This window comes from Gorilla gorilla, chromosome 4 (genome assembly GCF_029281585.2).
Source record: "Gorilla gorilla gorilla isolate KB3781 chromosome 4, NHGRI_mGorGor1-v2.1_pri, whole genome shotgun sequence".
NCBI classification, from domain to species: Eukaryota; Metazoa; Chordata; class Mammalia; order Primates; family Hominidae; genus Gorilla; species Gorilla gorilla.
In genome coordinates this window covers 39,967,817-39,985,161 of record NC_073228.2, presented here as the reverse complement: position 1 = coordinate 39,985,161, position 17,345 = coordinate 39,967,817, and the positions used below count along the sequence as shown (strand labels likewise).

Genomic DNA, 17,345 nt, shown 5'->3' with positions numbered 1-17,345 from the left:
ATGTTACTGCTTCCCATGTAGTAAGGTTTACACGTATTATCTCAATTAAATTTGAGAGTGAGGAAAAGTTATTTTATATCAACATGTAAGGGGACAATAAAAATTATTTCCTGTGGTTGTCTTAGAAGCAACAACCAACTCAAAATAGGGCCTTGAACACATTAAAGAAAGAATGTGACAACAGAGAAAAAAACATCGAAAAATGTGAGGCAGACACACAACATTTTGCAGTGACCACCCAGTTTTACCCATGGGCATGTCAATCACTACAGAGGATGTTCTCTTTACAGGTTGTACTAACTTAGCAAGACTTCTTATTACCTGGAGAGAATACCCTTTATTTCTCTAATTCCATACTCACAAGGTACAAGAATATAATTATAAATGTAACTTCTGAGATAACTTGAATATAACAGATTTCCTAGGAAAAAAGTATGCAAACATTCTATTTCTTTAAAAGGGACATCCTCAATTGTAAGTATTGAATGCCATTTGTCAATATTGTTTCACATGAACATAGCTTGTGCCAATGAAATTGTTATATCATTAGAAACCTGGTCATTTCTAGATGAATTAATCAAGTTCGGTTTCTATGTTCACTGGGCCATAGAATAGATGTGCCATAGTAAATTTATGAAGTTAATAATATTCATTTCTGAGGCTATTTGGCAGCCAGTTGGCTTTTTCCTGGGTCACCCACTCTCCCTTACCATGCCTGCTTTCCTCCAACTGCAAAGCCTCACGAGTACTTATAATTGCCCCATCATACAAATGAGAAAAATGATGCTCAGAGGGGTTTTGTGACTTGCTTAGCTCTGCACAGCTGGTGTAATAGACTCTACAGAAGGACAGGAAAAGAAGACATAGAAGCCAAGAATGAATGAGGTGACCTGGGACTCTGCTCTTTCTATTTGCCACCAACTACAGAGACCTCAACTGACATCTCCAGCCCTCTGTTTTCAGTGCCTGAGTAGATATTGCACATTGGCTCCTGCTGAGAGCTTTATTTCTTATTCTCACATCTGAGCAGTTAAAAATACTTTGAAATATGTCACCTGCCTTCCCTTCTATCCTTGCCTTTTGCTTGCTTTTTCTCTTGCCTCTCTTTACTAAAGCAGCAAAAGCAAGAGGACCATTAAAAGCAAGAGGACCATAATGAAGGTAAGAGTAGTGGGAGGAGACACAGGGACCCTCCACCTTGCTTCTGAACTAAAGTCATAATATAATCCTTGCTTTAATCTGTATTCAGTTCTCTGTCCTCTGCCCCCATGCTGACAGGATCCACTTTACCTGGTATTTTTAGCTGATACTTGGCCCGATGTGCTAAGTCCTGGCCATGGATGCTGCTAAAGTGACAGCATGTGTTCCAGCAGCTCCATTGCCATGGTCAGTCTTTTCATAGTTCCTGTTTCATTAATGTTAAGAAATAGCTCTTCCTCACTTAACCAAATGTCAGCAGACACAGCTTCGGCCCTTAATCATCCATCCCCCTGCCCCTGAGGGCATCCTATAGATTGAAGGACATTGAGACTGCAGGCTCAGATGGAAAAAAAAGTACTCTAATTGCCCGTTACTTAACAAACTTTGTCTTGATGGAGTATTCATTGCACACATAAATTAGACTGCCTCACCTTTTGCAATGTAAAATCCTGGAAATAATGCTAGCTTTCATTCTAATTGTTTTTAATAAATAAATTAAATAACTAATGTGTACTTACCTGGAACAAAGCTTCCCTGGACCACCTCCTTGTATGCCCACCAGCCTTCATGGATTTTTGGTGAATTCTGTTGAGCTAAAGGAAAAGCAAAGAAGAGAGATTAAGATGATAGTAGAGAAGCACTGTGTCCCGGCTGTCCGAGTAAGAAGGGTGAATACCCATAAAATAATCCTTTTCTACTCCAAAGTCATACTACAACAGAACCTTCCTTCTCCCTTCCCTTTTTTTTTTTTCAAATAGATCATTGATCAGTAAATATAAAAAAATTTTTATTGAAAGTTCTCTGATATTTTAATTGATGTTAAAGAGATAGTAATTATGTATTTAAGTCCCCTGCTACCTGTCCTCATCATCTTCCCCATACACACACACACACACACACACACACATACACACACACACAGTGCTCCTGCTGAAATTGAGGAGACAGTAGGCAGATCCCATCCATGTATGTCCATGGAACCCTTGTTTTGGGAGAGATTGAAGTTTGCTGAGGGAGCCAGTCTGGAAGGCTGAAAGGTATACCCAGCCAGCTTTCCTTAGGTCCCAGGAAAATGAAAACAAGAATATAAATAACTGTGGTGGAGGTTTTTGACATCACAGGCAAAAAGGGCAGAGGGCTGAAGATATTGGAAAATATCGTGGAGATCTGTAAGCTCGTGCTGACATGACCTCAGGGAAACCCTTGAATTCATGACAGTTGACAAGTGAATTGGGGCAATGCCATTACACATGCATGCAAACCCCAAAGTATACATGATACATAAATTTATGCTTATCTCTTTATTAAACTACATTCATATTTCAATTCCCAGACACATTGGAAGAAAATAAGTGCATCAATCATATTTGTAATTTGGCTACTATTAATGTTAAATCTTAACTTTTTTCTTTTCTTCTTTAAATCTGGTGGGGGTTTTTTTCCAGCCTACCTCTTCAAAGTTCTAGGGAAAAGACTCATCATTCTGAGTTAGAAAGAATGGGTATAAGACAATGGGTTTGAATGCAAGGCTTTGCATAGAGAGAAGATTTACTAGATTTCTCTAGTTTCCAGATAAGCTTGGACTGTTTAGCTTCAAGTCTCTTCTTATAGTATAGTGAAGATACTTTTTCTTCCTATGATATTAAGAGCCCTGAGGCTTGTATCTTTGTGGTTGAAGGAGATTTTCTGACATAGGATGAGTGAAACTGAAGCCCACTCCTTCTGGAACTGACAGTGGGCTTAGGGGACTTTAAAAACAAATAGAAGAGAGACAAAGAGCTTATTTAAGACTCTGGAAAAAATAACGCCTTTAAATTTGCCCAGCACAAATCTCAGGCATGGACACACCAAAGTATCCTGGATTTCCTGGTATTCTTATTGCCCCTGTGGTGTGGATAGAGTTCAGACATTTCCATAGCCCTTGAGGAAGATCCCGAGGTCAGCTGAGTTGGAAGCCAATGCATCTGCTCTGGGACAACAGGCAAAGGAGGAAGTCACCTCAAAGCAGAAGCCAGAAAGGTTCTGTCCAACCAGGGAGTCAGGCGGAAGATTCAACTGAGACTCTGGGAATTTGCAGCACCAGGGAAAGACAAGGAGATTTGAAGTCAACCAGGAGGTCTTTAAACCCGACCAAGCCAAGAAACCAAATCAAGGTTTGGATATGGCTGCAAAATTCCCCAAGTGGGTAGACAACATTTCTCTAGAGTTCAGAAAGCGTTCTGATTCTTCCTCTGGGTCTTGGTATTGCCTGACTCACCCTCCTTCTCCCCCAATTCATTAGACAGTCATCATAGGAGCCAGAGGAGAATTCCAAAGGCTTAGAAACCTGTGAGATCAGATATCTAATGGCCCTCTTATGAAACAACTACTTTGTAATGCTCACCTTGAGTATAATTAAATAAAATTCACAGACAGTACAACCTACTAAAAAACAACAACAAGAAAACCAAACCCCAAACCTGATAATTCACTAAACTTCAGCCTAGCTCTGCTAGACATGTAAAATGTCTCAAGCCTGGGAAAAATGCATGTTTCTAAGATCTTAAAAGCATTGAACTATAAACATCACCCAACAGCTTTGCATCAGAGATAAGCCAGGACTGGTTTTCCTTATCACAGGCAAAAACTTCAGAGTTTTATAAAAACTCACACCAAGTTTTATCCAGTCAGCATTACTGACTGTCATCAAACAATTTAAACCATAAATCCAGCCTTCTCTCTTTATTCCACGAGACAGTCATTGGGGAAGCTGCATTATCTTGCATGTGTTTCATTACCCCAAATAAATATCCACTTAGCACTCAATTTTTGTTTTACATTAAGCTTTTTACCTAATTATTTTACAAAAAAATTTTTACAGTATTTACACATCACTTTAAAAATTTAATGTAGTGCTTTAACTATAAATAAAAGAAATGTAATTTATAATAATATATATTTCAATGTGAAAATGCTTGAGTATGATACACTAGAACAGAGATTGGAAAACTTGTGCCTGCTAGCCAAATATGGCCCATTGCCTGTTTCTGTACTGCCCAAGAGCTAAAAATGAATTTACATTTTTAAATGGTTGAAAAAAAAGAGTTGAAAAAAATGTTTGACATGTTAAAATTATATTACATTCAAATTTCAGTGTCCATAATGTTTTATTGCCAAATAGCCACACATATTTATTTACATATTCTCTAGAGTTGCTTTCTCACTACAATGGCAGAGTGCAATAGTTATGACAGAGGCCATTTGGCCCACAAAGCCTAAAATGTTTCCTCCATGGCTCTTTACTGAAAAAATTTGTTGAGTGCTAATTTACATACATAATTTCAAAAGGAAAAACAACCAATATAATCAATATAGTGCTTTAACTATAATACAAGGGGGAAATACAAGGAACATAATGTAAAACAAAATATTATATATTTCAATATGTAAATACCTGGGCATGGTGCACTAGAAGATAAAACGAAGAAGTTGGATGCTTAATTAACACAGACACAAATAACAACTTCGTATTATATTAGAGATTCCAGAATCCACAAGTGGCATTTCTCTCAATGGTATGTGGTTTTCCAAAATAGTGAACTCTTGGGAAAGATTAGAACACAATTAAGTACCACCTTCTCTTGATTTACATGATCTTTGCATTGCTAAAGAACCAGGTATAATAAAACTTTGTAAGACATGCTTTGTGTGCATATGCAAAATGGAGTTTGATTGGAGGGTGAAATAAATAAAACAGTTTTTCCAATCACTTGAATGTCTGTTGGGACATGGGATAATTTATCGTTGTTTCTAACTATCTAATATGTTGCAGAGCATAGCATCTCTGTCCCCCTTTAGTTGTTGCTAATTGCCACTCTTTCATTATAACAATCTTAAGTGCCCTCACCCATTTCCAAAATATTCCCCCAGAAACGGTGACATCCCTATTGACAGTCACTGACCTAAAGGTGCTATTTATAGTACTTACATGTGCTAAAAGAGGATAAAATGCAACAGTATGTTGAACACTAGAGGATAGCGCTTTGTCTAAGTAGACAAAAGATACATCTTTCTCCATCTATCTGAATTGTAGTGTCATATGGAATACATTTGCCACCCCATTATATGTTCAAATATTTTTTCTACTCTTTCCTGCCATTTGACCATATCATTAAGAAACTTTCATTTCTACAAGGGATAAAGCAGTAAGGAAAAAAGAGAAAGCATACATGCGTGTTGTCAAGACGGCAAAAAAGGGAAAGCTAACTCTAATAAAACCTGAGTAAGATGACTAGGTTCTCAGATTTTTAGATGCATTCCTAGTCCCTCTTTTTATCTCTCTTTCTTACATGTGCATATCTTCCACACTCCCCTCTAAGGACAACCTATCAGTTGAACTGAAATATCAATTTAAGAAACATCTATCTAGAAGGAAGAAGAAAGAAGCCCCTGGGTAAGTAAGAGTATTGGAACTGACAAGATTATCACCAAAAGCTTCTGTTCCATCCAGAAAGTTGCAAAACACTGTGCTCTTTCTTCATCTCCAATCATTGCTTCTTTGGCTATCACATCCATTCAGAAGCAGAACTATGTAAGATTTTAGCAGGTAATAAGACAATCAGACCATCTGAATAAAGCCTATTGTAATAGTAGAACTGCAGAGTTCCTGTTAGCTGTCTTTGATGTGCATTGTGAAGAACCAAATTCACCCTCCAAAAATCAATTCAGCTGGAAGAGCCCATTTGATGTCTATCAATTACAAAATTTAATGGCTGCAGACTAGAACTGAAGAAAATAAAGATGATTTATGTAACGTTTTCAAATTCCCTTGGATGCTCAGGCTGGCCTCATACTGTTTGGTAACTTAGAAAGACGGGATGGCACATTTAAAAAGGTACCTCACTTAAAGTTCTGCCACAGTACTACAAGAAGTTTATTATAGACGGATCTCCTAGAGAAATACAGGATTCTTATTTTAACGCCTCCCACCAGATCCTTGGTAGTCATCTTGTTGTTGTTTACATGTGATTTGAAGTGAGTGAAGAGCTGATTGAGAATTCCTCAGAGCAAACAGGTGAACAGAGAGCCGCCTGAGCTTTTACAGCATTCTATGCTCCTCTTTGCCTAGGTATGGATCAGAATTTTTTAATGTGCAGTGCAACCAGCCCCTGGGAAAAATCCAGGTGTCTAATTAAGAAAATTGTGTTGACAATAAAAATTGTCATCACTGCCAGAGGAAAAGATATACATAGCAAGGAAAAATCTATTTCAATTTTATTCTCGGTTTATTTTTCACTGTGGCAGTTTGAGAACTGATGATTTTCCAAAGGAAACTCTGAATCTCAGAATTTTGAGAAACAATGTTCATTGCTCCAATGGCTTCTTATACAAGTGAGCAGAATTATCTTAGATAATTCTACTTCTGAATGAATGGGATAGCTGAAGAAGTCATCGTTGGGGATGAAGAAAGAGCAAAGTGTTTTGCAACTTTCTGGATGGAACAGAGGCTTTTGGTGATCCCTTCTTGCACAGAGAAGGGAACCTCACTTATAAGAGGTTGGGGTCTTAAAACAGAGGTCAGCAAATTTTTTCCATAAAGGGCGACATAATACATGTTTTAGGCTTTGAAGCCCATACTATTTCTATGCCAACTGCTCCACTTTGCCATTGTAGCACAAAAACAGCCGTATACAATATGCAGGGGTGTAGCTGTGTGCCAGTACAATTTTATTTATGAAAACAGAGAGCTGGATTTGATCTGTAGGCCATAGTTTGCTCAGTCCTGTCTTGGATCTAAAAGATTTTTGTTATCCAGTTCTGTTTCTTACTTAAATGTTCAGAAATGAGATACTTTACAAAAAAAAAAAAAAAAACCAGAATGTTGAAATATATGGGTTTCTAATTACATGTGCCTGGTATCTGATCAGTATGTACTGCAGAAGGTATCTATCATACTAAATCTTTTCCAGATCTGAAATTGGTCACCAGCATCTACATAAAATTGAATATTTCCCTCTCTCCACCCGATTTCCATTGGGCTAAACCACCAAAGCTGGTGGAGCTTTATTTAAACAAGGCCTACAACCCATGCTGGGTTTTTCGAACCAGTCAATAAAGACCTGAACAATATCTTGATCCCCTTTTATTCTTCCCACAAGTCCATAAACTCTCTCAAGCAAGTATGGGCCTGCCAACCAACTTAAAAAATTATGTTCATATTCCCACTGACCACAAATACAGGCATCACACGAACAAGTCTTTGGATCCAGACTAAAACTTCCCAAAGATGATGTGATCTGGCCTGTGAGTAAATCCCTATCATTAACAGAGCTTACTGCTCCAAGTCAACTAATTTAACTAACTTAGGTTCAGAGAAAACATAACTGCGAAATACCTCCATTTGGAAATTACAGTGGTCTCTTGACCTGGTGGGAAACAAGACTTAAAAGCAACATCTGAGATAGCACAGTTGAGGTGGGGAAGGAAATGGTGCAATAGGGAACAGAAGAGCCCTCACAAAGGGATCCAGTTGGTGAAGGGATGTTGCTTAATAAAACTCCACCATCAGTCAAAACATACCAAACCATAAGCACACACATTGCAAAAATGAGCTTCCAAGCCCTGGGTCAGTACAATTTATACCTGTGCCAAGTGGTCTACAACTGGCAAAGATGAAGCCAGATATAGAGGAGAGGCAGAGTACATACACTGCTATGGTTACTTCATTTTAATGTAATGGTAGAAGCCGTGAATGGTTGTTTCCCTCAGAAATTGCATTTCTCCACTGGAGGAGGTAATTCAAGGAGGAAGGTACCAAGTCTATTGACCAGGAAACAACATAAATTGGAAGGTAAAAAAGTACTTCTAACATTGGATGCATATCCATGACATCACTTCTTTCCTTGCATGGCCAATTCTGTGTTCTAAGTGGGAAGCAGGAACATTGAGAAGTGCATGGATCATCAGAAGAAACATAAATGACTGCCCCATTGAGCTGCATGGCACTCACTAGACTAACGGGGATAATGCCCTTCCTCAGGTGCTTGACTTTTACAACACCCGGAAGGTATTTTTCTTCTGTGCACTCTCTGTATTATGTGTGGTCCTACATTCTAATATTTAGATAGTGCCCCACACTATCTGTTTCCATATCATTCATTTCCACCTAACCGTAACCTTCCTGAGGTCAGAGAATATATCTTATTTTAAAATTCCATTATTTGGCCGGGTGCGGTGGCTTACGCCTGTAATCCCAGCACTCTGGGAGGCCGGGGCACGCGATCACGAGGTCAGGAGATCGAGATCATCCTGGCTCACACGGGGAAACCCCGTCTCTACTAAAAATATAAAAAATTAGCCGGGCGCTGTGGCGGGCACCTATAGTCCCAGCTAATCGGGAGGCCAAGACAGGAGAATGGCGTGAACCTGGGAGGCGGAGCTTGCAGTGAGCCGAGATTGCGCCACTGCACTCCAGCCTGGGCGACAGAGCGAAACTCCGTCTCAAAAAACAAAAACACAAACAAAAATTAGCAGGGTGTGGTAGTACATGCCTGTAGTCCCAGCTACTTGGGAGGCTGAGGCAGGAGAATCGCTTCAACCTGGGAGATGGAGGTTGTAGTGAGCAGAGATCACACCACTGCACCCCAGCCTGGGCGACAGAGCGAGACTCTGTCAAAAAAAAAAAAAAAAAAAAAAAACACATTCCATTATTTATGCAAAATCTTAGTACATAATAAGTGCCAGAAAAATATTGGGTGAATGCCTGATAAATGTGGTAGTGAAGTTGTATATTATACCAACTTGCAGTCCAGCTCACACAATCCTTGGGAGGTTTTAGTCTCTATCCAAAGACTTGTGGGTGTGACGCCTATATTTGTGGTCAGTGGGAATGTGGACAAAAGTGGTTTCAAGTTGGTTGACAGGCCCACACGTGCTTGACAGATGGAAGAGTACCAGGAGCTGACACCCTGCCTAGGGAAATCAAAGCCTTAGCAAACCCACTTTTATTTAGCACAATGTGTTTCATTTAAAAGCAAAGGGGAAGATGTGTCATACCTGGAACTATTTACATCTCTGTCATTCTTTGCTTTTCCTGAATTCGCGAGACAGGATGAAACTCATTTCTATCTCTCCATCCTATGCGAAAACCCCACTTGCCATACAAACTAGACAGGACACTCAGAACATTGAGAATTGAACTGGCTAATGGGTGACAAAGTGACTATTTCCAAGAAGAGAAGATGGGTATGACCTAGAATCACCTTGCATGTTAGACCAGACCTAAGCAAGCTGACAAAATTATATTTGTGTTGGGAGATAAGAAAAAAATATTGATAGTGGGCAGCCCGTATTACTTTCATCTAAAATGCTTAGCATGATACTATTGTTAAGAAGCTCAAGGCCAGGTGCAGTGGCTCACGCCACTAATCCCAGCACTTTGGGAGGCCAAGGTGGGCGGATCACGAGGTCAGGGGATAGAGACCATCCTGGTTAACATGGAGAAACCCCGTCTCTACCAAAAATACAAAAAATTAGCCGGGCGTGGTGGCCGGCGCCTGTAGTCCCAGCTACTCGGGAGGTTGAGGCAGGAGAATGGCGTGAACCCGGGAGGCGGAGCTTGCAGTGAGCCGAGATCGCACCACTGCACTCCAGCCTGGGCAACAGAGCGAAACTCCATCTCAAAAATAAATAAATAAATAAATAAATAAATAAATAAATAAATAAAAATTAAAAAAATAAAAAATAAACAGAGAAGCTCAAAGGTAACTAGAGTTGAAAATCATCAAGAGGAAAGTCCCTATTATGGCTAATTCTCAGCCTAGTATTCTAGAATTTCTGCAATTTGGGTTTACCACACATTTAATATCATTTCTCATAAAATTTACAAGAGTCATTCTTCCTGCTGTCCCCAAGCATACCACATTTATTACTCTCTCCACACCTTCACTCTGCCCTTTTTCCCCCCGAAATTCCCTCTTTGTCTACTTTTTATTGACCTGGTCTTACTCAATTCTCAAAGCCTCTCCAATTCACACTCCTTTCAAGAAAGGTGTACTGATCATTCCAACTCTACTGTAATCCCTAACTTCCCTGAATTTCAGAACTTTAGTGTCTATTCCTCATTTGCCATTCCTATTAATTCAAGAAACATCTAGTGAGTACCTATGATTGTCAGTAAGTATTCTAAGCATTGAGGGTACAAAGTTCCTGTTTTCCATGAAGTTATTAGGTGGGCGCAAGAGTAATTGTGGGTTTTGCTGTTAAGTAATGGCAAAACCATTAACAGCAAAACCCACAATTACTTTTGCGTAAACCTAATACATTCTCCGGGAGGGAGACAGAGAAAAGGAAAGAACTGAATTCAAATATATAAAATTGGAGAAAAGTACTCTGTGATATAGAGGGTGAGGTAGTAAAGTGACTAGAAGAACATATGAGATTGTATGACAGTGATGGTCTCTGAAATTATGACACTTAATCAGAGATTTAAATAAAAAAAAATAGGCTTCGTGAAGATCAGCAGTGGTAGTATTTCAGGTGGATTCAAAGACTGAAAGTTGGCAGAAATAAGTTTGGCTTCTTTAAGAAAACTAAAAGTGGCCAATAGGTGTGATAATAGTAGATACAGGGGAGAGGCAGGCTAAAAATGAGGCCGGACAGTGTAAGTAGTGGCCCAGGAGAAAGGTGGTGGTGGCTTCAACTAGGGCAGTGCTGGTGAAAAGAGAACATCGTAAGATTTAGATGAAGCATGCATAAGACTTGGTAACGAACTGGATGAGAGAAGTTGAAGACCATACATCAAGGAAAACTCCCACCCTTTTTATTCTGAGTGACTAGATGTTGACAGTTACTGAGATGACCAGGGAGACTGAGGGAGTAATTTGGGAGCATCTTCAGTCTCCTCATGGCTGCAACACTTTCTTTGTATATTTTTAACATATATTTTGCTATCACTTCTCTCTCCCTGACTAAATTAAAGCTGTCTCAAGGGTAAAAATGTTGTGCTTTGTCTTCCATAATGCAACACATATCGTAGGTACACTGGCACAGTGTTTGACAAATATTTGCTTAATAAATCTAGGAAAGGGAGAATGACATGTGAACCTCCATTTATAAATGTTATTTACAAGTTTTATAGAAATATTCACTCTGATGACTACCCTCTATGATTTCCTTGGAATAAGTTTAATGATAAAAGGTCCTTAGAATTCAAAGAAGAGTGTAACTCAATAATAGTGGAACACAAAAGAAAAGAGACAAAAAGATTACCTCTAATCTCTGTAATTTTAAGAGGGTAGCTGTAATTTTGCTTCTTTCACCAAACATTATGTCTTGTTTTTTCATTCTTATTTTTAATGTACAGATACTAGTTCTTTTAGTAGCTATGCCATAATTTACCAATTATTCCTTCCCTATTGGTTATCTAGTTGTTTGAATACTGCACTTAACCTTCTCAGGTACAAAGCTTCCCTCGCTCATCCTCTTTTGGACCTTTCTTTAGCACAGTGAGCCAAAATCACAGTGAAGGGACAGAAGTATATATGTTGAGTTACTTTGTAAAAAATGTTATAACAATCTGCGTTGCCACAAAAGTATAAATTATTATTTCTCAAAGGAAAATTCTGGTGGTACTTTCAGGATAACTACATAATAAAATAATGCTAACCATTTAAATATAATTTTGACTTCTGACAAATAGGCAACTTAAGAAGCATCATTAGTCTAATGAATGAATCTGTTCTGTCATCAGCTCATGAGATGGACATTTCATAGAAATCTATTCCATATTTTTTACTATTATTTATCTGTTTGGAATCAGGTATAGATTTATTCTCTGTAAATATTGTAGCTCCTTTTTGTAGCAGAGTGTATTTATGTTTTTAAACAGATGGATGAAACTTCAGATCCCAAGAGTACAAGTCCATGCCCAGGTTCATGCAGCCTCCCATAAATCATAGCAATAAGGAAAATGTGTATGTGCTATATTCAGAATGCTAGGAGCATACTGATATAATAACTCCATTTTTAAACTACAATTGGAAATAAACTATTGGTAATTCCTAAAATCAATGGGCTAGTCAATTGTGGGGTTAATCTCATGTCACATAAAACTTTCTATCACAGCTGAAATCTCTGAATGAGACTAAAATCTCCTTGTATCTCTCTTAAGCTTGAATTCAGCAAGGCTAAATGCAATGAAAAGAAAGGAATCCAGCAGAATTGTTGGTTTGGGAGGCAGTGTGAAATGATGGAAAATACATGGCACCCTGGGGTTAAATCACAAATTTGCTACGAATTGTGTCACTTTGGGCAAATTATTTCATCTCTTTTTTAAAAATGTTTATTTGTATAAATTTAAAAAGTACAAATGCAGTTTTTAAAATACAGATATATTGCTTAGTGGTGAAGTCTAGGCTTTTAGTGTAACCCTCACCTTAATGGGTATATTATACTCTTTAAGGAATTTCCCATCCCTCATCCCCCTCACTCTCCCACCCTTCCAAGTCTCCAATGTCTATTATTCTACTATGTCCATGTGTATACATTTATAGCTTATAGCTCTCACTTATAAGTATTTGTGATATTTGACTTTCTGTTTCTGAGTTATTTCACTTAAGCTAATGGTCTTCAGTTCCATCCATGTTGCTGCAAAAGATGTGATTTCATTCTTTTTTATGGCTGAGTAGTATTCCACGGCATGGATATACCCCATTTTCTTTACGCACTTACCCATTGATAGAGACTTATGTTGATTCCATATCTTTGCTATTGTGAACAGTACTGCTATAAACATATGAATGCAGTTATCTTTCTGATGTAATGATTTCTTTTTTAGAGTAGATACCCAATACTGTGATTGCAGATTGAATGGTAGTCTATTTTTAGTTACCAAGAAAACTCCTCTAAATTGTGAGCCAACTTGTGGAAGAAAAAAATAGCCCTCCCTGACTGAAAAAAGACTCTAAGAGCCTCTGAGGACATTCGCGCCATTTGTGAGTCAAAGTACAGTCACTGAAGAAACTTGGGGAACAGAATATAAGACTTGCAGCAGGAAAACAACTGATTCAGGGAACTCATGCAGGAAACATGTGGTCTTTGCTGGGACAAAGCCCAGAGAAAGCCCAATGCCCGGTAGAAAAGTAGGCGAAACGACCTATTAAGTCAATTTGCCATGGTGGGACATAAAGCCACATGCAAACCATAGGAAAAGGCCAGGGCAGATTTATTTTTTATATATATCATAGCTCAACATATTTTTTTCCTTCATTCTGATTCTGATCCGCACAGCATTTGCTGAGCGTGCACTATATGACAGGTGCTGTCACATACTTATAAGTGGTAGAGCCAGTGAATTATGACCATACCTGGGCTTTCCACACAAGCCAAACTGGAGTTTCATTATATAAATAAGCAAGACCAAACTAAAATTTGGAACTTGAATTGTCTGGAGAGTTGTATCTGAGGAGATTTGAGGACCATCCCTATCTCAGCTGCTACTTCAATGAGGATGATTCTCAAATTTATATTCCCCACCTGGATTTTTCATTCCAGTTCCATGCAAGCTTTCCAGCAGCCTACTAATTAGAATACTGCTATTTTCCAGGACCTCATGATCACAACTGTCTTCTGCCCCTGTGGCAAAAACAGTGCTACTAAATCTCCCAATATTTATTTCCCCTTCTTCCTTAACAAGGAAAACTCTGGTTTTAGTAAGACATCACAGAATACAGACTATATAGCCCTATCTCCTTTGTAGGTAGGTGTGGACATGTGAATAAGTTCTGGTTAATGAGATGTTAGAAAATGTATAAGAGTTCCAGGAAGTGCTAAAAGAAAATGCTATGCCTCTCCTCACCTCTTCCAGCAAGTCGGGATGTGGACATCATAGCTAGACTTCAAATAGCCATCCTGAAACATCATGCAAATGCCTTATTTTCAGCATCAAGATAGAAAGAGCTGGGATCCCTGCATGGCCTACATTTATAAGATGTAAATAAATCTCCATCTTATTTAGACTTATCCATCACTCATAGCTGAAACTAATCCTAGCTGATACACACTTGCCTTCAATACCCACGGAGTGAAGACATCGACTCTACTTCTGCTATAGCTCTAATCCATTCTTTCCTTCACATTTCTACTGCCTAGATACAGATCCTAGACAAAGGCCCTCAGTGATTACTTAAATGGCCAATTATAGTGGCCTAATAACTGGACTCCTGTGTCCATCCATGCTCCCTGCTGCGGTCTTCACACCTCCTGCATGATTATGTTTCCTGTTTACAGCAGCACTGTGTCCATGTCGTCTTCCACTTTTGAGGGGCAGTGAAAGACATGCACAGAGTCTTCCTATGAAGCTCATTTACCAACTATTTACAAATCCAGGTCCAAACTCATTGACCATCTTTCAAGTCTCTCTGCAAAGCCCTTCAATGACTCCCTATTGGTTACACGATAATGTGCAAGTGTTCCAATGAAACTTTCAACAAACTGTATGGTGTGGTTAACTTACCTGTTTTCCAAAACACATCCCATCTCCTTTGGGCACCTTTTCTCTGTGCTCTCATGGCATTTATTATATACATTTACTTATAACATATATATTTTTCTTAAATCACCTCTTCATGAGATTGTCCTCCTGTCAGAATAGGTGCCCTGTAAATGTATTTGGACTGAAGTAAATTTAGACATTTGTTTCTCACTGACCAACCCTAGTCAGACTGAACTATCTGCTCTTGGTGATGTTTGCCATGTGCTCACACTATTGACTTTTACTGGAATATCATATTCTTTACTGTATATCCAAAGTAAACCAATATTTCAAGTGTTTGCTCAAACACTACCTTCTAAAAACCTTCCGTGGTTTCTCCAGATAAAAGAAAGCTTTATTATAATCTCTGAAGTTTCTTACCATATTGTATACAATTTATTTCATTTCAGTCCAATTTGATATGATTCAATTCAATCAAATCCAGAAAATATTAATATTTAGAACATACTCATTATGTTTGCATACTTATTCTAGGTCTTTATTTTGGAGTGGTTTACAGTGCAATGAGAAATAAGGGGATGTCTTTAATATATTCTAGGCTACAGTGTATGCAATATACAAATTAAGATAATGATAGTGTTGACAATGCTAGTTTACCTGCGATAACAGGCAAACTCTAAAATCTCAATGGCATAGTACAAGTTTATTTCTCATACATATAAATTTCCAAACTGGTTTTCCTGATTGGCATATAGCTCTCCAAGTCAGGGCCCAGGTTTCTTCTGTCCTGTGGCTCTGCTATCTGCAATACAAGACTTCAAAGGCCGCTATGCTGTGTAGGTCAAGCCAGAATGGAAAAAAGCGTGGAGGATTTTTCAAAAGTTGTTTTCCTGGCTTAAACCTAGAAATAATATTCACTACTTCTGCCCACATTTCATTGACTAGAACTTGGCCTCTTTAATACAACTAAATGTAAAAGGAGGCTAGGGAAATGTAGTCCAGCTGTGGACTACACAGTGGTGTTGGATTGGATAGAACTGAGGGAAGTCTTGTAGAATCCCTCACACACAATGACACTGAAGAGAATTTGAAAGTTTTCCACTCCCTTAAAATGGACCAAGAAGAGGAGTAAATATTTTTTGGAGAACATGCAGCCAGAGTGGTTATAACTTCTAATTTGTCTAGAATATTCTATTTGCATTTGTTGGCCCAATATTGTTATAAAATGGGGTCTCAAAGATGTCCCAGTTTAGATGATAAATTATGTGATCATCTCTACACTTAGCAGTCTTTTCCACATGCAGCTTTAGCCATTTTGAAGACTGTTGTAGGGCATTTAGGTTTCTACCAAATTATCCACATATTGACCCATATTTTGTCTTGTGTGTTTGTTGCCTAAATGAAATCCAGAATGTGCACCTTCTCTCAATCCTCCTACAACCTATCTCTTTCCCCTGCTTTCTTACTCATCATTTGCCAGCCAATAAGTCAATACAAACAACTCAGTTGGCTACAGAAGACACAATTGCTAGAAACCTGATGACCCAGATACCTTTTCTTGTATTTAATTAATTAATTAATTATTTTTGAGACAAAGTCTTGCTTTGTTGCCCAGGCTGGAGGGCAGTGGCCTGATGTCGTCTCACTGCAACCTCCGCCTCCTGGATTCAAGTGATTCTCTTGCCTCAGCCTCCTGAGTAGGTGGGATTATAGGCGTGTGCCACCACACCCGGCTAATTTTTCATATTTTTAGTAGAGACAGAGTTTTGCCATGTTGGCCAGACTGGTCTCAAACTCCTCACCTGAGGTGATCCTCCTGCCTTGGCCTCCCAAAGTGCTGGGGTTACAGATGTGAGCCACCGCACCTGGCCCCTTTCCTTGTATTTAAATGCTAGACAAAAAGAGGCAAATGTCAAGAAAATAAGCTTATTAGAGGAATTAAAGGCTGAGTGGTAGAAGGTATGGAGAATGGTTCCTTCTTCCCTGAATAACTTTTCTTCAACAGCAAATATTCAACACGACTCCCTATGCTGTCTTCAATTCTGTTCTATACAGTGAGAATAGCTGCCGGAATGAGTTGTATTACAACATATTGAATATAATAAGTTATAATTATCTTATACACAAATTATTTAATTACATTTAATTTTCTCCTAAATATGAAGCAGCATGTTCAGAAAAATGAAAATACAACATAGAATTATACATGTGAAAGGGAGATTTAAGACAGTGTTTTATGCCCCCCCTTATTTATCAGATGGGGAAACAGAGTCCTAGAGGAATAAAAACTTTCAGAAGAGTTAACGGTAGGAGCCAACACTATGAGGTCTCTGGTGACCAAATTGCTGCTCTATCAACTACATACAAAAGGATTTTAAAAGGAGCTGAAGGCCATTATCATTAGTAATAGGACCAGAACACCAAATACCACATGTTTTCACAAGTGGGAGCTAAATGATGAGAGCACATGGACACATAGAGGGGAACAACATGCACTGGGGCCTATTGGAGGATGGAGGGTGGGGAAAAGGGAGAGGATCAGGAAAAACAACAAATGGGTTCTAGGCTTACCACCTGGGTGATGAAATAATCTGTACAACAAGCCCTCCTGACACAAGTTTACCTATGTAACAAACCTGCACATGTACCCTTGAACTTAAAAAAAAAAGTTTAA

At 38.6% G+C, this 17,345-nt stretch overlaps 1 protein-coding gene and 1 long non-coding RNA gene across 2 annotated transcripts in view; one reads left to right on the top strand and one right to left on the bottom strand.

Moving 5' to 3' along the window:
* Positions 1-17,345, bottom strand: part of CA10 (carbonic anhydrase 10) — a 541,322-nt gene that overhangs the window by 454,516 nt on the left and 69,461 nt on the right. Inside the window, exon 2 of the mRNA XM_031011537.3 lies at positions 1,719-1,793. Coding sequence (XP_030867397.1) covers positions 1,719-1,793 — 75 coding nt within the window. The remainder of the gene's footprint in view (positions 1-1,718; positions 1,794-17,345) is intronic.
* LOC134758517 (uncharacterized) overlaps positions 1-17,345 on the top strand; it is a 67,943-nt gene that overhangs the window by 43,111 nt on the left and 7,487 nt on the right. The gene's annotated exons all lie outside the window — the stretch shown is intronic.